Consider the following 20428-nt stretch of genomic DNA (forward strand, 5'->3'; position numbering starts at 1 on the left):
AGATTGTCTGCTTTGGTTTTGTTTTATACCAGTCCTGAGGCTTGAACTCGGGGCCTGGGCATGATCCTTGAGCTTCTTTTTGCTCAAGGCTAGCACTCTACCTCTTGAGTTCCACTTCTGGCCTTTTTGATAGTTTATTAGAGATGATATTCTTTGCGACTTTCCTGCCCAGGCTGACTTCAAACTGTGATCCTCAGATCTCAGCTTCCCCAGTAGCCAGGATATAGGCATGAGCTACTGGTACCTGTGGTTCAGAACCAAAATAGATTGGGAAAACAAGCCTGAAACTTTCTCCATGCTTTAATGAGGACCAAAAAAAAAACAAAAAACCCCAAGAATTAGAAATCAACCCCCAAAAGAGCTACGGAAGAAGAAAAAGAAAAGGTTTGTCATACTGGGTCTGGCCCCCCATCAAACAAAAGATCTGTTCTGCTACAAGAGTTTCTTCAACTCAAAAAACATAAACTAAGGTAAGTAAGCTATAGGGAAAGAATACTGAAAGTGAATGATCAATAAATACATGAAGGAATGCTCATCATCGCTGGACATAAAAGGAAATATAAATCAAAGCAACACTGAGATTGTATTCCCATCTTGTCAATGTGGCCTGATATTATCAAGAACATAACAACTAATGCTGTTGAGACTGTAGAGATGTTGATGGAAATGTAAACTAGTGCAACTCTATGGAAATCAGTATGGAGGGTCCTCCAAAAAACTATGAATAGATCTTCCATAGAACTCACCAGTACTACTGTCAGGCATCTGACAGGATTACACTGGATTGCTCACATATCAACATTATCAGCTAACAAACCACAAAGCATAAAAGAAGTTATTTCTTTCACAGGAAACACCAGAGGAAATGAGGAAAAGGAACCAGCAAATGTGAAATCTGGTATAGCAGATACCAATTTATTGGACACAGAGAGGGCTCAAAGCATCTGAGACTCCATAGCCAACAGGTTTCCTACTTCTCTATTACAAAATACTGCAAACCCTGAATACAGCTAACTCAAGGTTCTAGCTCCTTTTCTCCCGTACCTAGACTGAAGCAATTTCCTGGTGGAATACACATTTCACATTCACCCAAGGCTTTGGAGAGAAGGGGAAGCTGGGATTTCCACCTGTCCCTTGAGCCAAAGGCACTTAGGATTAGAAAATAAAGCACAGCAGAGTCACCCCACAGACCATCTTGTCTACATCATTGAGCTCGTGGCTGGCTCACGTGGGATTCATTGTAACAATCAGAAAGACACTGATTTCCTTTGGGGAGGGAGTGAAAGTGCAATTTAAATACAAAGGGCTTGCCCCCTACCCTTTTCTGAAAATAATATGAGAGAACTCTTACTTTACATGATTAGTATCACCCAAGACTCACACAACAACAACAACAAGGGCTAAAAAACCATCTTCATATAGTCTCACAATAAACTCTACTGGGAACATCAGCGCTCCCCCAGCAGATGAGGGAATGAACGGAGGCCCAAGGCACGGGAAGCGCTGGGCTCTAGGCTGTGACTCTCTGAGCCTCCTTTGAGGCCCTGCTACCCCCACCTTCCCCTTTAAAAGGCTCTCTAAAGTAAGACACACGATTCAGGATGCAGCCCGCAAGCACGCACACTGACACGGGTCAGAGATTTGGTCTTGGAAGACAGTTCCTTTGGCCACCGGGCTGCCCACCTCGGGGTGGGCATTCTTTGCCCAAGATTGTTCAGAGTTCTGAAGGAAACTGAGTGCAGGTTAGACACCACGGCTTCTTCTTGGCTGTCAGTCCGTGGAGGGCAGGCGGTCAGCTGCACAGCGGAATCCCAGGTTGGACGCGGAGCTATCTGGCGTGTTCTGGCTTCGAGCAGCACAGCGATACCTGTAGCAGTAGGACTGCGAGAGAAGGCATGAGGCAAGTGATTACGTGAGGTATTCCTGAGCCCTGCACCCAATCCCTCCTTGTGGACACTTCCGGTGTCCACTTTCCAAAAGGCAGGACATCCGAGAGTTAACCACATCCTGTCCTAAGTCCTCTCCGTGGCAAACGCTGTACACTCTGTACAAAGAACGGGGTAATGACCCATGCTATGTGAGCTAACTGCACAACCATATGACAAAATTGTCAGTGGCCACTGAAATCATGTTTGTGTGTAATATTTGAAAATCCAGGAGATTCTCCTAATGAAGTGTTAAATGCAGACGTTACTGGAGGCCAGTGAGGTGGGTTACACCTGTAATCCCAGCTACTCAGGAGGCAGGACTGCAGTTCAAGGTCAACCCAGAGAAAATCATTAGCACGCTCACATCTCAACAAACACAACAAGATAAATAACAACTGAGCAAATATTAAGAACATCAAAATATTAAGTAATATTCAGGAGATTGTCTAAAATTAAACAGTAAGCACCTGAACATCAAATGTAAAAAAGGCTATTGGAAAACATGGCTTAAAAATACTTTAGGGGGGCTGGGGATATAGCCTAGTGGCAAGAGTGCCTGCCTCGGATACACGAGGCCCTAGGTTCGATTCCCCAGCACCACATATACAGAAAACGGCCAGAAGCGGCGCTGTGGCTCAAGTGGCAGAGTGCTAGCCTTGAGCGGGAAGAAGCCAGGGACAGTGCTCAGGCCCTGAGTCCAAGGCCCAGGACTGGCCACAAAAAAAAAAAAAAAAAAAATACTTTAGGGGCTTAAATCACAGTAAATCATAAAGCTACGCATCTTTGTGTTTGGTCTGTTTTAATTCTGCATAGTTTTGTGACAGAGGAGGGAATAAGTATTAGAACCTACACACAAACACAGCCACCGAGCACCTAGTACCTACTAAGCACAGTATGAAGAGCTCCATTCTGTTACTTCATATCCATCCAGAGCCACTAAACAAGTTAGCCAAAATGACACAGTTGTGATTGGACACAGGGTCTAACTGTGGTCTTCATTGCGGTATGATCACTTTCCTAGCAAAACTCCCTTCTCCAAGACAGACAGATACCACAACTCCCATCTCCTTGCCCAAGTCCCACATGCACACACACTCACCAACAGGACAGCCTAACCTATATGTAGCCACGCAAGACATATTCAGTGGGAAACCATGGTTTACTTGCTACCAGCCCTTCAAAAGCTTCCAGATTCCAAAAATAACCATGCATGGAACTCTTGCTAGGTTCCTTCTCCGATCCAAAATAACAAAATGAAAATAAACTCTCCATCCTGTGTGCCATGAGCAGAAACTCTTGAGTTACCCAGTGAAACTTCAGTCACTGCCAGCTGGTTAAAGAAGCAGCAATAAGAACTGTGTGGAAGAACTCTGGAACTCACACAAAAGAGACTATCTGTGGGGAGGGGGAAAAAAACAGGCCAGAATGCAAGCTTTCTTCGAAATTCCTGGGGTTTGGGGAGGGGGGTTCTTTTCGCTCACTAAATGCTTCTTTACAAATCTTCATAAAACTTATCTCTGAAGTTGATATGCGAATGTTCTGGAGCTTTTCCACCATAAAAAGAAAGACATAATGCTTTGTCTTCTGTAGAGAGCAAAACAAAAAGAACTGATTTTCTCATTTTCTTTGAAGACAATGAAGGCTATGACTAGTCTCAGGTAGACAGAAGGAAGATGAAAAGAAAGCAATGTGCTTGGAATAATAAAAACGTTAATAACATCTGCCACACATGTGATCTGCAGGCATCAGAAGCTCCTGGAAATCTAGGGTTAACCAACGGGAAGACAGACTAGAAGCATCCATCTATGCACACTCTCCTCACCGGGCAGCTGGGAAACAGCACTAAGAATAACCCAGGCCCCCATGAAACCAAGCATTTACAGTGAGGTCCACAGGACCGCAAGGACCAAGTTCAGAGAGAGAAATGGACAATCTAGACATTCTTGTTCTGTGAATGCACCACAGTTGATGAAAACCATCACGCATGCCCTGACTGCCTACTGTGTGAGCCCAGAGAGCACATCCACATGTAGGAAAAGGCCTGTCCAGCTGGAGATCAAAAGAAGGACTTACACAGTGATGGCAGTGTTCTCAGATCTCAGTACCCCTGGGCCATGCAGGAGAGCTTGTGTGATCACATACTCCTAGGCCATACACTCAAAGATTCAGACTCCACAGGTCTGGTGTGGCCCCCAAGAATCTGCATTTCAAACAAGCTTCTAGGTGCTGCTGCTACACTGGGCCACACTGGTTTCTAGGCTTTAAGAAGGAGGAAAGCGGGCAGATGAAAAGGGCAGAGCAGTGACATCAGAAGCTGGAAATGGAAAAATGTCAGGCAAGTTAAGAAGAGAAGATAGCAAGACTGTAGCCTGATCACATCACAGCATGGTTTATTTATTCATTAAATCTATGACAGCTTATAATACGCCCGGTGCTATTTTAGGCTTAAGGACTATAATCAGAGTAAGACAAACAAGGCACCTGTTATCACAGAGCTGACATTCAACAGGGAGCAGTCAGATAATAAACAGACTAGCGAAGTCAAGGCTGTTTCCAACAGCCTCCACCTCCGAGGAACACGAACTCCAGAGAGCACTGAATGGGGGGGGGGGGGGGGCGGGGGGGGGCTATGGTGCGAGGGTGGTCCCAGAGGGGCTCTAGGAGGAGGCAACACAAGAGCTGAGTTGCCCAAAAAGGTGGAGGACAAGAGTTCCGGGCAAAAGCTATGAGCAGTGCAAAAATGGCTAAGTGAAGAGAAGATGGAAATGTGCGCAGGCAAATGGGATGGAGCGACATGAGTGACAATGAGTGACATGGCGGTCCTCTCCACAGAGGAGTTTACAACTTGACACAAATACAACACAGTGGAACCAACAACACTTGGCTAATCTATTAGGAAAGGCCTGAATCTGTTCCCGCCTCAGTAACATGGACTTCTGTTAAAACACATCCCCTTGATCTTTACATAAAGAGTAAGTAAATAAAGCACGAGGTGCATGAAAGTCGCTGTTAACTGTTACATGTACTGAACATCACAGAAAATCACTCTGCCTTCTCAAGCTGACCTCTGGACTAACCCACTTTCTCACCAATGCTGGAGGAGCACCAGCGAGCGTTCACAGAGGCCTTAGGGATCCTGTGTGTGACTGGGGGAGGAGGGTGCTACTCTGCCAGCATCTGATGTTACATAAACCCAGAGCCTTGTGTCTGTGGACTGTGGGGAAGTTTTATTGCTGTGTGAATGGAAAAGCTGAGGCTGATAGCTGAGGGCTATCTCTGGTGATATGTGATGCTGGTTTTTCTTGAGTAGCTGATGTCTACAACTACAAAATAAGTCTGATGAGTTATTGGAAGCTGCCCAGAGCACTGTGTTGAAAGGCTTCTGTAGCTATGATGCAGCAAAGTGGAAAAAAGAGCTACAATATATAAGATTTTACCGATTTTAAATCTATTTAAAAGACTGCGTAAAACAATTCCAACTTTGAATTGTAAAAATGCATAAAAATTTAGGGTAGAATATTACCAGTCGTTTTGTATGGAAAGAAGTATGAATGATTTTTTTTTTTTTTTTTTTTGGCCAGTCCTGGGGCTTGGACTCAGGGCCTGAGCGCTGTCCCTGGCTTCTTTTTGCTCAAGGCTAGCACTCTGCCACTTGAACCACAGCGCCACTTCTGACCTTTCCTATACATGCAGTGCTGAGGAATCAAACCCAGGGCTTCATGTATATGAGGTAAGCACTTTTGCCACTAGGCCCTATTCCTAGCCCTGATATTTTTATTTTCATTTTTATTGAATGAAAATAAATTCTGTAGTCAATAAAAATGTTCTGTTTGTGTAAAAAGGCTAATAAACATTACACAACAACAAAAAAAGCCATCATAACATGACGCTAATCGATTCACCAAAATGACCAGGGAAAACTAAACCCAAAGGAACAAGTTTCACAATCTTAAGCTTCACAGCCTCCATTATAGTCCTGAAGGCTGGGATATAGCTTAGTGTTAGAGGGCTCCCCTAGCATGCACAAGGTCCTGAGTTCAATCCCCAGCACTGAAAGCAGTGTTATGTGCTGAGAGGCAGGCATCATTCTATTTCAAGTATTCTCATTCACCTAGCAAATATTTATTAATAAATTGCTCATTTTAAATTTCAATAATGGGCAAGTAATAGGGCCCACAACTGAAGAGCAAATGTTCTGATTATGAATATACTCATTTTACTTTATCATTTCCTAACTCTACTTTTAGCACCCAAAGTGGCTCTTAAGGATCTGAGGTCTTTGGGTTTGTGAAAAATGGGTCACTCTATTAATGAAGAACAGGAGTCTGAGAAGAACCTGTTTTAGCCCTATTTCATTAACACGGCTAATTACTGTGTGCAGTCCATCTCCGTTTCTGCGCCAGCCTTGGGGCTCCAAGCTCTAGGGGGACAGTATGGATTTTGTGACAGGAAAACTTTTGGGATTAAAGAGTATTGTTACAGTCATTGTAGCTCACTCTGAATACAACAATTCTAAGGAAGCACACAGCAGAATCCAGGTCTCACCATTTCCTCTCATTGCTCTTTGACTCTAGCCCACTTCCTTTGCTGGTCATTTTTGGTAGGACAAGCATTAATCTAATGTCATCAACCGCCAAAACTAGTGCTGTTTGAGCACTTACTGTTTGAACTGTTTTAAGAAATTCACATGGACTAATTAAATCAATCTTCCCAGCAGTCCTATGAGGAAGGTATTAGGACCTGCATTGTACATACAGAAGGAGAAACTGAAGCCCAGAAATGTTCATAGTATACCCCGGGGCATATCACTTAGACATGGTAGATGAAGGATTCTGGATCATTTCATCCCATCCCATGCCCTTGATGCCAGGCAGCCCCTCATCTGTTCCCCAGCAACAGGGAGCCCATTGTACTTGAAGTAACTTGAATTTTTACTCAGAGAAACAACCTGAGACTAAAGACACTGATGTGTATGGACATGTCAATACATCAAGACCTGGGGTAAGGCACATCACTCGAAATAAAAAATCAGACTTCACAGTGATGCTTGTAGTTCCAGCAACTCCTTCAGAGCAGGAGGCAAGAGATTCACTAGAGTCCAGGAATATAAGGCCAGCTTGGACAGCACAGTGAGACCCCCCCCATCTCAATAATAATAAATCAAAGTAAAAGCAACCATAAAAATATTGATTTCACGAAGCTCAACTCATCCACATCTTGTTATAAATGTAGGTGCATAGCATAAATGGAACTCAACTCTATGAACGTCAACTTGAATCTTGGATAAAAGAGTCTAAGCTAAGAAATGCAGAAGGCACACATGTCTCTAAAGTCACATGTGTTCAGTATCTACAGAATCTCTAAGCCATTCCCAAACACTGCTGTATACTTTTAACATCCAGAGACTTCCAAATAAATCCTATACCCCCAAATCAAACCAGATGAGGGCAAGTGCAGAGCCAGGCATTAGCATTTTTTTTAACAGATCTCATATGATCTCAATGTGAAAACAGGTCTGAGGGCTACTGTGTTAGGGCAAAGTTCGCTAATGCTTCTACTATCAAATTACTAAGTTAACTTGAAGCCCTTATGGGTGGTGTTGGGTCTCTAACTGCCTGGCCTGAACAAATTACTACTCAAAACCTCCTGCTAACAGCAAACGGCAAAACTCCATCTCTGTACAGAGAAAGAAGATAGAAGCTGAAGTGCTGGAGACATTAAAAAAAAAACAAAAACCCACAACTCAGATGAACAAATGCAGCAGTGGTACTATGATGAAAATGAACTATACAACTTGTGGGCAGGGATGGGAGGGAAAATCCAGGAGAGAATGAAGGAAGGGGTGACGCTATCCAAAAAGAAATGAGCCAGGTGCTGGTGGCTCACACCTATAATCCTGGTCACTCAGGTGGCTGAGATCTGAGGATCACAGTTTAAAGCCAGCCTGGGCAGAAAAGTCTGTGAGACTCTTATCTCCAATTAATCACCAGGAAATCAGAAGTGGTGCTGTGGCTCAAAGTGGTAGAGCACTAGTCTAGTCTTGAGTAAAAGAGCTCAGGGACAGTGGCCAGGCCCTGAGTTCAAGCCCCACAACCAACAACAACAACAAAAAAAAATGGAAGAAGAAATGTACTAATTAACTGACTTATGAAATAGTAACCCCTCTGTACATCACATTTATAACTATAACTATATAAGTATATATAGTAAAAAATAAAAATGAAAAAACATATGACTCCAAGTAAAAGTAAAAGGACAGTGGTCTTTCCAAATTCCTTACGAAGGTTATCATGAGACACCACATCACTCAGAAGAAACAAAACCACTAAGAGCTGCCAGCTCAGACACTGAGACTATTCCCCAAGGGGCAGAAATGGGCCCACCAAGCCCCAGGACTTCATACCTTGGAATGCTTCCATTCGGGAGCTCCACAAACCACCCCTCCACTGTAGCTCTCACTTGAACCTCTACAGAGAGCCCAGAAATGTATAGAAACCTCAAACAAACTAAGGGAATGTTCCCAGACTTGCATGCAGGCAACAGTACAGGGCTCACTCTATGTCAAGGGACAACAAAGTCCTCTCACAGAAGCAACATCCAACAGATGGGAATTGTTGACAATGGGTCATCTCACTACTGTTTTCTCCCATCAGTTTCCATTCATGCCTGTTATCAAATTTAAGATGACCTCCCTATTTTTACTGACTCGCCTTACCTTATGGCACATGTAGGATCCACCTTTCTTTACACGGTCTTTCCCAGATGGGGGCCCCTTCTAGGGATAGAGAGAAAACGATGTTAGTCCAGACAACATGGATGCCCCTCACACAATGGGAGAACACCTGTTTTGGTTCAACCAACCAGCTGTCTCACAGTGACGTAAAGTGTGCCCATGCATTTCCACCCCTCCTGAAGGCCCATGCCCCCAAATGCCCTCTCTCCACTCTCTATGACCCACCCCAAGTCTCTATGGCTAGGGGGCGCCCACCTCTAAGCCCTCCAGCTTACTTTCTTACTTAAATGATTAAGACACCACTTGGCATCTTTAACTTTGTGGTACTCAAATGCAAATGTATCCTGCTCAACTGGAAGATGAGCTTCTTTAAATTATATGTATTTAACATTCTACTGTGCAACACCTAATAAACCCTGCTGGCTATATGAATTTTCTTTTACTCTCTTTAAAAATTTGGGGGTTGGATTCCCTGAGGCATTAATATGCATATTAATAACAATTAATATGAATATATTAATAACAGAACATATATTTTCTTCTTTAAAAAAAGGGTTACACTGGATAAGAAATGTATTCACTGCCTTAAGTATGAAACTTTAACTCCACTTTGACAATAAATAATTTTTTTAAAAAACAAAGGTTACACAGTGCCTACTAGAAACCACACAAGATTCTGAGACTTTGAAAAAAAATCTAGAATCTGACACACAGGGCAGCCAACCTTCCAGGTGAGTTTATTATTGTATCAAAGTGTGTCATTCACCAGGAATTCACTGTTGCAGAATGGAAACACTGACAACTGTGTATCTGTCCCACACGATGGTCACATCTTGGGCCACCTTTCCTGAAGAACCTCACCTCCTCAGGAGGCTCCCAGCATGCTGTGTTTCCATGTACCAGTGATGGTTCTGTTCTGACTCTAGCCTAGGGTGTCTCCTCTCAGGCAAGATTACATTCTTATAAAACAAAAAGATGCTGGCTTACAAACAGGAAGGCAATAACCCGAGGCTGCAATTGATTAAGATGACACTTCTCAGGGACTATCAGGGAGACACAAGCACTAAGGACAGTCATCCCACACTGACATAGTAGTGGAGAATGCAGTGCTTAATCTAGGTGACCCCTACACTGGTTGTTACAAATAACACTTTTTTCAGGAAAATAACACAATATAAGATTTGCTACAATTGTTTTAAATGCTTACCTCTTAGCCAAAGAGCCAAAAACATAACAGGGAAGACACAGTAGGTTGAACAGTGACCCTAAAATTCATATGCACTCAGTGCACCTGGAATGGTTACCAGATAACTCCATTAATCTCTTCACTTACCAAAGACTATTAATCTTTCCAAAGAACCAGCAGTTCATGTCATGGATTTATTTTCCTATTGTTTTTCTGTTTATAGTTTCTCCTTTTTGTTTTGTTTTGGTTTGTTTTTGTCGGTCATGGGGTTTGAACGCTGGGCCTGGGTACTGTCCCTGAGCTCTTCAGTTCAAGGCTAGCGCTCTACCACTTGAGCCACAGCGCCATTTCCTCTGGTTACAGTTTCACCGCTTTTTGCTCCTTACTATTTCCTTCCTTCTGTTTCCTGTGGTCTTGTCATTCTCTCCCTGAGACCATGAGTTTAAAAGCCATGATGATTTAAGAATGTTCCTCCTTTCTTTGCTTCCCTTTCTTTTTGGGGAACAGAAGAGTACTAAGTTGGTCAGGTAATCACTCTTACCCCTACAAAATGGAAATAAGAAAGGACCTGTTTCACTGGACTGACGTGGGGGTTAAATGAAATGAGGCATTGAAACCATGTGGCAACTCATAAATGATAAATGTCAGGCTGCTGTTACTGTAATGCATTCAGGGTTCATAAGTAACTCAGGTTTCCTGAAGGTGCCCATAAACTTACTAATCCTGCAGGCACACAGCTTCAAATTCTAAAACCACAGAGACCATTTGACCTAGTTTTTAACAGCAAACTCCCAAATGCAGCCCCAGTTGTAAGAAAATACTTGGCACATTAATAACCCTCACAGAGCAGACACGCAAGTTATTATAGCAAGGACCCCAGGGCATGCACGTAGCAACCTACCACAGCCCCAGACCTGGCTGAACACCAATGTGTTTAACAATAGACCCCACACAAAAACATTCCATGGGCCATACATGTGGCAGAGGGAACTTTACCTCGTGGTTAAAGTCTTCAAATATCATTTGCTTTTGCACTGCTGTTCTCCCTTCATGCCTAGTCCACATTGTATCACAAACTCCAGAGAGGAAAACCAAAGTTTTCCAACTGACAAGAGCAGCTCGCCTTTGTTTAAAATATTTCTAAGGAAACTCAGCGATCCAGCTGGGGCTGTAGCGCAGTGGCAGTGAATCTGTGTAATATGAATAAGGCCCTAGGTTTGATCTCCAGCACCACATACATGTGTGCGCACACACACACACACACACACACACACACACAAAGTTTAAATGCAGAGGAACTTGGAGTTTAATAGGACAAATTTTGTGCTCTGCTCTATAACCCTCTGAAGTGTGCCGGCTCCTTTGAGAAACTCAGTTGGCTTCACCCCGGTTGGCTAAAAGCTGGGCTCCTTGGCACACTTGACTTCAAGGCCAGCCTTCCAACTGGCAGTATTCACCAGCTTCTCTGGCACAGGGTGCCAACAGCCTGAAGTTTAGGACAACACAGCCTATCTGAAGGACTCCTTCCAACTAAATCAGCAGCCCTGTTAAATCACCAGCTATTGACAGCCCAATCATACATCAAAAAGAGCAGCACTTTTGTTTGAGAAAGAAAGTCTCAAACTCATGATCCTCTGCTTTCATCCTCTCTCAGCCTGCCCAGTGCTGAGATTATAGGTGTTCATTACCAGGCCCAGTTCCATCCTCCATCTCTAAAGAGATTTAATCTACTAGAATTTAAATTCTAGCTCCTAAAATTTAAAATGATGGTGCCTCAGTTACCCTCCCTGGCATCTAGGGAAAGCATACTAAACCAAATCATGTCATTGTTCATCACAATGACCCTGGAAAAGCAGTAAGTATTGTTATGCCCATTTTCAATAATACTGAAGCTCAGGGTTGTGATGTGATCGCTGTGTCTCGGGTCACACAGCCAGAGATTCCATAGCCATTACATCATGGCACCTTCAGGCTTATTCGAAGTGGATGAACTATGCCCTAGGCTTTGCAATAGCTCTCTACCCACCAAAAAAGGAAGTAAAATATCCCAAGAATTCACTTTTACTAGAGAGCAGGTGATGGGGCTTATACTTAGGGAACCAAACTTGATAGGCAGGACTTCTACCACTTGAGTCATGTCCTTAGTCCCTTTGCTCTAGTTTTTTGCTTGTTAGTTTGTTTTGTTTTGTTTTCTGGTCCTAGGCCTTGAACTCAGGGCCTGGGTGCTGTCCCTGAGACTCTTTGTGTTCAAGGCTAGCATTCTATCATTTGGGCTAAAGCACCACTCCGGCTTTTTGTGAGTAGTTTGGAGCCTGCCTGGGCTGGTTTCAAACCGCAATCGCAGCCTCCTGGGTAGCCTAGGATGACAGGCATGAGCCGCTGGCGCTCAGCTGCTCTCGCTGTTTTCTGAAGATGGCTTTGTATGTATGCCCAGGCTGGCCTGCATACGTGGGGCGCTGGGATAGAGGCTCGACCCACATCCAGCTTTTTTTTACTGGTTGAGACATTGGGTCTCACTAACCTTTTGTCTGGGCTAGCCTCAAACTGCAAACATCCAGTTCTAGCCCTGTTTCTAGTCCTGGAACTTGAACTCAGGGCCTCGTACTCTTGCTTGGCTTTTTCACTCATGGCTGTCTCAGAACCTCAATCCGCTCAGCCTCCTGAGTCACTAGGGTTATAGGCGTGAGCTGCTGATGCCTGGCCAGCCCTTTTTTTTTCACCTAATATCAAATACAACGAACATTTTAAGAGTCAACAGATTAAAAACGTTACATCAAATAAGGCTTTTCTTCATTACATGAAATTTTATTTGTCCTCTAGGATGAGGACCAAGAAGGAAGAATACTTTAGCTATTGGATAGGGAGATGAAAGAAAGGAAAGGAAAGGTTAGAAAAAAGAAATCAGACTGAAAATAATAGCATATTAAACACAGAAACCAAATTAACAACCTCACAGTATTTTCTCCGTAAAACCAACACACCCTGCACTAGTAATTACCCTGGGAAAGGAATGGAAATAGTCATTTCCTCCATGCTACTGTTCCACCCACACTAGTTACAAAGGAAGAGAATTTTCAAAGCTGCACTAAACTTGCTTACACAGCATGATACTCCATTCTCACACACACAAAAAAAAATTGACAATTTTTTCATCGCCTGAGGACCATGGCAACAATTCCACTTCTGGGATAATGCATAAAACCTGATATTTAAAGTACTGATTCTAATTGTAGAATAAACAGTATATAAATAAACGATTGTGGCTGAGATTTACTGAGCACATATTATGCCTGGGTATTGTTTTCACTTTTATTCTATTATTATTATTATTATTATTATCATAAGGTAACCATGAAATCTATTGTTCAAATAAGGAGAGGTTTACGAGTGAAAAGGGGACTGTAAGCAACTGTTCCGGGAACAGGCACATACCTAGAATATGTGGCCACCCAGCCATGTGCCTCACTTTACAAATGGACAAGTATGGAAGAAGGCCGAGCAGCCTAAGGCTGTTCAGCTCGTGGGTGGGGCTGGGGTCCAGGTGCAGCTGGCCGGCTCCGGACAATCCTCAGCCCTCGGCACGTCCACCTGTGGGACACCACGCACACTATCATGTTTTTGAAATGTTATGCACCTGGTTCAAATGGAGGTGCATGAAACCTTCCAGCATGTCAAGAAAATAGCTAAGCCCAAGAGAAATGTCAGCTAAGAATTCATCATTGTTTCTGGGGAAAAAAAGTAACCTCTTGGGGGGGGGGGGGGGTGCCCGCGTGCACGCGCAGCTTGGTACTAGCAGTTAAACTCAGGCCATAGGCACTGAGTCTTAGCTATTTTGCTCAAGGATGGCGCTTGAGTCACACTTCCACATTTAGGTTTTCGCTGGTTAAGAGATGAGAGACTCCTGGGGTTTCCTGCCCAGGCTGTCTTTGAGTGGCAATCCTCAGATCTCAGCCTCCGGAGTAGCAAGGCTGATAGGCATGAGTGCCCAGCTTCATTAGCTTTTTGATGGTGCCAAACTATACCCTTGCTAGGTGTGTTTCTGTGGATGCGCTTTTCTCTACATAGGGCATCTGCTTATTCCATTAGAAATAATACTCATGGAAAGCAGCAACATCTACCATTTATAATAAAGTGGTCAATAGGGGGGTTCTACCTTTTATCACAAAATACACTATAGTTGCCATCAAAGCTCATGAGCCACAATGTCAGGTAGGCATGTGTAGGGACATGCTGTTTTAAGCAACAAACACCACAGTATACATACCGTCTCTTTCTTTGTCTCCTCTCAGATAAATACAAGCATTGTTCTCCATTCCATTTAGTAACTCTCTCTTTCAGCAGAAAGGCTGAAAGGTCACCTGCCCTGCCTCAACTTACCCCCCACCCTCTTCTTACCTCCTACCCTAGAAGAGGCCTAACAGGAAAAAGTATTTGGTTTTTGTCCCAGGTTCCTGGCACAGAACTCCTAAAGCTCTTGGTCCCTCTAGAATGATTAGTATCTTCTTTGTGTATGGAATGAGATAACTAAGGCAAGTAGGGAGTGAGTAGAAACTCACTGGCCAAGCTAGGATTAGGAGGTTGGAACTTTCTGCTCCACTCCTGACTGGACTGAGGTCATTGTCACCCATAGCGAATGATGTAATCTAATCAATCTATATAAACACTTCCACCAGCAGAGCTTCCCTGTGAGTAAACACAGGATCCAGCTGGAAGGAAGTCAGTGCCCTAGAACAAATGTGGAAGCTAGGCATATGCTCCAACTGGATCTTTCTGAGTTACATCCTCTGTAATAACCTGGGAGTAAAGTGGTTTTGCCAGGCGCCAGTGGCTCACACCTGTAATCCTAGCTACTCAGGAGGCTGAGATCTAAGGCTGACAGTTTGAAGCCAGCCTCGGCAGGAAAGTCCATGAGACTCTTATCTCCAGTTTACTACCAAAAATACCCAGAAATGGAGCTATACTCAGGCCCTGAGTTCAAGTCCCAGGACCAGCACTAATCAATTAATCAATCAATAATACAGTCATTGTTTGAGTTCTGGGAGTTGTCCTAGAAAATTATCAAGCCTGAACGAGTGCTAAGAACCCCTAAATGTACAGTCAGCCAGGCAAAAATACAGACAGCCTAGGGAAGCCCATTTGCAGCTAGTGTCTGAATCTGAGGCACATTTACAGGACTGAGACCTTCATTTGTGAAGTTGGCTAATTTCAAGAGTTAGTTGTCTGAAGTGAACTGAATTGCTGGATCCCCAGCAGAATTGGAGATTTGATGAACAGTAAAGGGGGAAAAAATCATGCTTCATGTGAGAGAAAATACCTATTTGGGGGTCAAAAGTGGTTTAAAAAAAAAAGCATGCAATATACTAGCACTCAGTAGCAGCAGACAAGTTAAAAATGTCTTTCTTTCTGGATAGAAGCAGACACCCTGAAGGCATGGGCTTTGTTTGGTTCACTGCTTTTATCATTGCGTTTTCAACAGTATCTGAGATTGGAGATGCCAACAGCTATTTGCTAGATCAATGATGACCACTCTGCACTTGAGTTTCTAGTCATGACTTTGGGTCCAAGGCTAGAGAGTTGATAAATAAGAGGAAAGGAGCTCGGACAACAAAAGAAGATGGAAGGGGTCCCTTTATAATTTATCTCTATAAAAGCACAAAATAGACTTGGTTGGTCTCAAGACAAACTGTAAATAGAAATTAACTGCAAAAATCTACAGACCCCCCACAGGATAAGCCTGGGTGTCTTAAACCTTTTGGAACCTTCTGCTCTGAGCCTCCCAAGTAGCTAGGATTACAAGAGTGAATCACCAGCACCCAGCTTGTCCCAGGAGCTTCAGTAGAAGATGTTGGGAAAGGGGGCTGCCTTTCCCATCATTCGACTGGGATGTGTAGCGAGTGGACATAGCCCAGATGCGTGCATCTCAGTGTTTTCCCATCCCCACTTGTTTCGCTGCCTCCAGGGGAGCTTTCCATACATTCTTGCAGAGATGTGAGATAAGCAAGTACAGTCTTGCTTAAAATGTCTCCTTTGAGAACCTCCCCAGGTTCTAGGCAGGAGAGGGGAGAAAGTTTACCTAGATCCCAAAGAAATGGTTAAATGCCCTGACCTATAATAATAGCACATACCACGTATCACATCATCATCTGCATAACAGGAATGGAATGTGACAACTGTGGAAGAAAAAAATAACTTTTCAACACACGGGTTTCATGAAGCACCTAGGTACTGGGAATCCGTCAACTTAAATACAGAAAAGCCACAGCCAAGAGAAAACATCCCACATGAGTTTCTGCAATAAAGCAACATCCTCTCACATACTGTGATTACAAATTACCAGATGGAATTTGTCTTTAATTTCAGAAAGATTTAAGATGCTAATATACAGCATGAAGAACATTCGCAATCTAACCCATCCTAGAGAGATGCATTCTAAAGATCAGAAACCAATCCAAACAACACATGTCACACAGAAGCATCACCGAAAGGCAACATGTACATGAACTAAAACCAAACCAGCCAAGTCCCAGGGTGCAGAATGCATTTGCCAAGAGATTGGCCCCTGACTTACCTCCATTTCTCAGAATAATGGTATGAAAGTGTTTGGTCATGCAAGCAAGGATAGATAGGATTCTAAGTATCACTTGAAGTGAGAAAAATAAACATGGTTTAGTCTTCCTACGGATTCATCACTTCTCATACAATCTGTGTTCTTCTTCAGTGACAATTCATTAGCAAGTGATGAGAGAATAAAAAAAACCTAGCCTGTACCAAGTGGTATTTTTAGGTAAACACCATTTCCAAAGAAGACTATATGGTTTTATCAGAACATTCTGCAGGTGGGTAAGAGCTAAGAGCCTGATTCAGTATGTTCTAGTGCACAATGAGACATAGTGTTTATTTTCTCTACTGTGTAGCAAGTGGAACCTGTCCACAGAAAGAAAGTTATTTATAATTACAAGCTACCAGATGGCAACAGCTCCTCTCCACATCCCTAAAAATGTTTCCCAAGGATTAGATTTCAGAGTAAGGTGAAATTTCATTTTCATAGCTTGCTAACTTATTTCATTACATCTAAAATGCAGTTGTTGTACTTATCAAGTGTTTGCAACATGCCCCAGCTTCTATACTAAACATTTTCTTCATAGCACTTTCGTGAAACCTCTCATAAAAATCCCACAGAGGTACTACTAAGCTCTCACTGCCCACTGAAGCGAGAGTAAGCAATTGCCTCAGGTGCTGTCCCTGAGTTATTATGCTCAACACTAGGGCTTTACCACTTGAGCCACAGCTCCACTTCTTGCTATTTTTGTAGTTTTAGTGGAGATAAAAGTCTCACAAACTTTCCTGCATGGGTTGGCTTTGAACCATGATCCTCATATCTTAGCCTCCTGAGTAGCCAGGATTACAGGTGTGAACTACCAGCTCCCAGATAGCTTGCTTTTTAATATCTGCAACCTCTTCAAGGGAAAGGGATTGTGTCTGTAGATTCTCAGAACCCTTGTAGGGGTAGAGATTAATTGGTAGAGAGGTTGCTTAGAAGAGCGAGGTCCTGGTTCAATCTCCAATTGCTGATAAATGGATAAAAATAGAGATGGCCATCAGTTATTCTATGGGGTTCTAGGACTTCCTGAACTAATAATGTCCACAAATTTACATAACACAGAATAGTATACACATATAACCTGTGCACATTCTCACCTAAATCATCTACATTACTTATAGTATCTAATAAAAGGTAAATGCTATATAAATGTGTCAGACTATTGCTTAGGAAATAATTTTGTAGGGGGGAGTCTGCATGTGTTCAATAAAGACACATTTTTCCCAAATATTTTTCTGTTGTTAATTGACAGATACTCAGATGCAGAATTCATGGTTATAAAGAACCAACACCATATATTTACATAAAAATGACGTGTTTAGGAGCCCATATCAATATTAAAAATTAGTCCAGGGCTGGGGATATAGCCTAGTGGCAAGAGTGCCTGCCTCGGATACACGGGGCCCTAGGTTCGATTCCCCAGCACCACATATACAGAAAACGGCCAGAAGCGGCGCTGTGGCTCAAGTGGCAGAGTGCTAGCCTTGAGCGGGAAGAAGCCAGGGACAGTGCTCAGGCCCTGAGTCCAAGGCCCAGGAGTGGCCAAAAAAAAATAAATTAGTCCAAACCCAAGAGCTGGTGGCTCATGCCTGTGATGCATGGGCATTATGGGTTCTTGTTCTCTACCAATACAGAAATCACGCCGGGAACCATAAGCACAGCAAACAAAGAGAAAGTAAAGGCCACTCAGCAGAATAAGCAGTGGGACCAGGAAACGGGTTTTTCTGCCTCGTAGATGGTGATGAGCTGTCTAGTATTGTAATTCCCCACCTTTTCCTCTTCCCTTTAGCCAATCTGTCAGACTGTAATTGGTTTGTCTGAAATAGGCAAGATACTCCCAGGGCAGTAGCCACAGAATGGCATCTTGCAAAAGGGCTGGCTTGAGTTATGGAAAGACCCATGATCCTCCCCTGAGTAGGGTGGCCACTGGGGGTGGGGTGGGGTGAGGGGAAGAGCTGGTCATTGGTGGGGGGGGGGGGGAGGGGGCGGGGAGAGAAGCTGACCTGAATGTGTTAGTTAACGTTTTCCTTTACCTGTAACCCAAGGTAACTCAGGAGGCTGGGACCTGGAACTTGGGAGATTCAAAGCCACGCTGGACAAAAAGTCCATATGACTCCAACTCCAATTAACCAGCAAAATGCCAAATTGGAAGCATGGCTCAAGTGGATGAGTATGTAAGCCAAGTAAGAGTGCCACCCCCCTACCCAGTTCAAGTCTTGGTACTGCCCCCCCCCAAAAAAAGATAACCCAATTAAGCAATAAAAAGATAATTAAATTGTCCCATTTTTCTCTTCTGGCTTTATTTCCAGATCATCAGGGCAAGAACAAATGAATCACCCTGTGCCACAGGAAGTCACTGTAGGGAAGCTATAGGAATGGAAAGGAACACTGCATTGCAACTGATTGACAAGTGAGGGGCTAGATACAAGGACAACCTACCAAACAAAAACTCACCAGCAATTCACTGGCAAGTTAGGGACCAAAGAGAAAAACAACGGAAATAAAGAGGCCTAGAGGCCAAAAAGGACAAGAAACTGGTTTCAAACCCAAGGATCCTGACTCCCCTGGCGCAATTCCTTGCCTTCCCCCTGCTGTGGAAGGAGGCGCTGCATGACACAGCAATTCACTTTCTCCCAAATTATCTTCCTCTTCGTAACACTTCTTGAAATTCCTGGTCTGACATATGCAGTTTGTGATTAAAGATTACAAATAGAAATAAGTAGACCTTCATATTTTGTATTTGAGATAACATCTAGAGTCCAGTAAACATTGACAAGTCTGGGAATCAGATGGGCTGGGATTAAATTCTGACTGCAAATAAAGCTCAAAATCTAGGGCAAAGTCAAGACCTCTCTTCACTCCATGAATTATCATAAGAAATGAGTCTGAGACCAAAGGTCTTCTTGCACATTGTCAGGAATACTTTGGGGAGGTGAGAAAGCGAGCATGTGCAGGTACAAATACTATAAGCAACTCAGGGAAAGCCTACATAAAGCACAAAGCAAATCCACTTTGATTTCTCTCCTCACAAAAGATTACCCAAAGATGCAATCCAAGGCTGGGGGATATAGTTCAGCAGTAGACTAACTCCTTAGTATGTGCAAGGCTCTGATCCTACCCTGTTCCCAGTATCTCCATACACACACAATAAACCAAAATAACATTTTACAAAATACATCTTATGTTATTTTTTTTTTTTTTTTACAAAAAATCTTATATTACCAGATGCCACTAGCTCAGACCTGTAATCCTAGCTACTCAGGAATCTGAGATGTGGGGACTTACTTCGGTTCAAAGTCAGCCCAGGGAAGAAAGTCCATGAAATTCTTATCTCCAATTAACTAACAAAAAGCCAGAAGTCAAGCTGTGACTCAAGAGGTAGAATGCCAGCCTTGAGAGAAAAAAAAAAAAAAACCCAAAGGGGGGAGGGGGGACAGCACCCAAGCCCTGAGCTCAAGCCCCACCAGGACTGACAAAAGTTTGCATGTGCGTGTGCATGCGTGCACACACACACACACTTACACTGTCTTATCAAGCTAGAATGAAAAATTGCTTGGAGACCATCTTCAAGTTGAAGGAGATCATGCTTCCTTCCTGAACAATGTAGAATGAGTCTGAAGTGCTTAGGGAAATTAGCTGGTGTATACAGACTGCTGTAGGAAAAACAATGTAAAGAAAGGAATTGTTCTGTGGGTCAGAATACATGCATACATTAAACTCTGACTGCCAAGCAAGAGTGGCAAGAGTCTTAGCTGAAAATGTAGAGCAAGAGATAGGAGCCCCGGTACTGTAGGAATGTCAAGGGCTTCACTATAATACCGAAACCACCACCCATCCAAGGAGCATCCAGACAGGAAGAGAAGGGGGAGGCCCAGAGGAATGAAGTCAGGACACCAAGTCTGGTAGAGAAGGTGGCCCACAATGCAGCTGTTCATCCACATCTCAAACTAGACCAAGACAGTAGAAATAGAAGCCCCTGG

The 20428-nt window shown here is 43.4% G+C and overlaps 1 protein-coding gene across 1 annotated transcript in view; it reads right to left on the reverse strand.

Moving 5' to 3' along the window:
* Positions 1-889: 889 nt before the first annotated feature.
* Sumf1 (sulfatase modifying factor 1) overlaps positions 890-20428 on the reverse strand; it is a 58252-nt gene continuing 38713 nt past the window's right edge. Inside the window, exons 8-9 of the mRNA XM_048356176.1 lie at positions 8644-8703; positions 890-1881 (exon numbers count right to left, since the gene is read on the reverse strand). Coding sequence (XP_048212133.1) covers positions 1771-1881; positions 8644-8703 — 171 coding nt within the window. The 3' untranslated portion in view covers positions 890-1770. The remainder of the gene's footprint in view (positions 1882-8643; positions 8704-20428) is intronic.

This window comes from Perognathus longimembris, chromosome 10 (assembly GCF_023159225.1).
Source record: "Perognathus longimembris pacificus isolate PPM17 chromosome 10, ASM2315922v1, whole genome shotgun sequence".
Classification (NCBI taxonomy): Eukaryota; Metazoa; Chordata; class Mammalia; order Rodentia; family Heteromyidae; genus Perognathus; species Perognathus longimembris.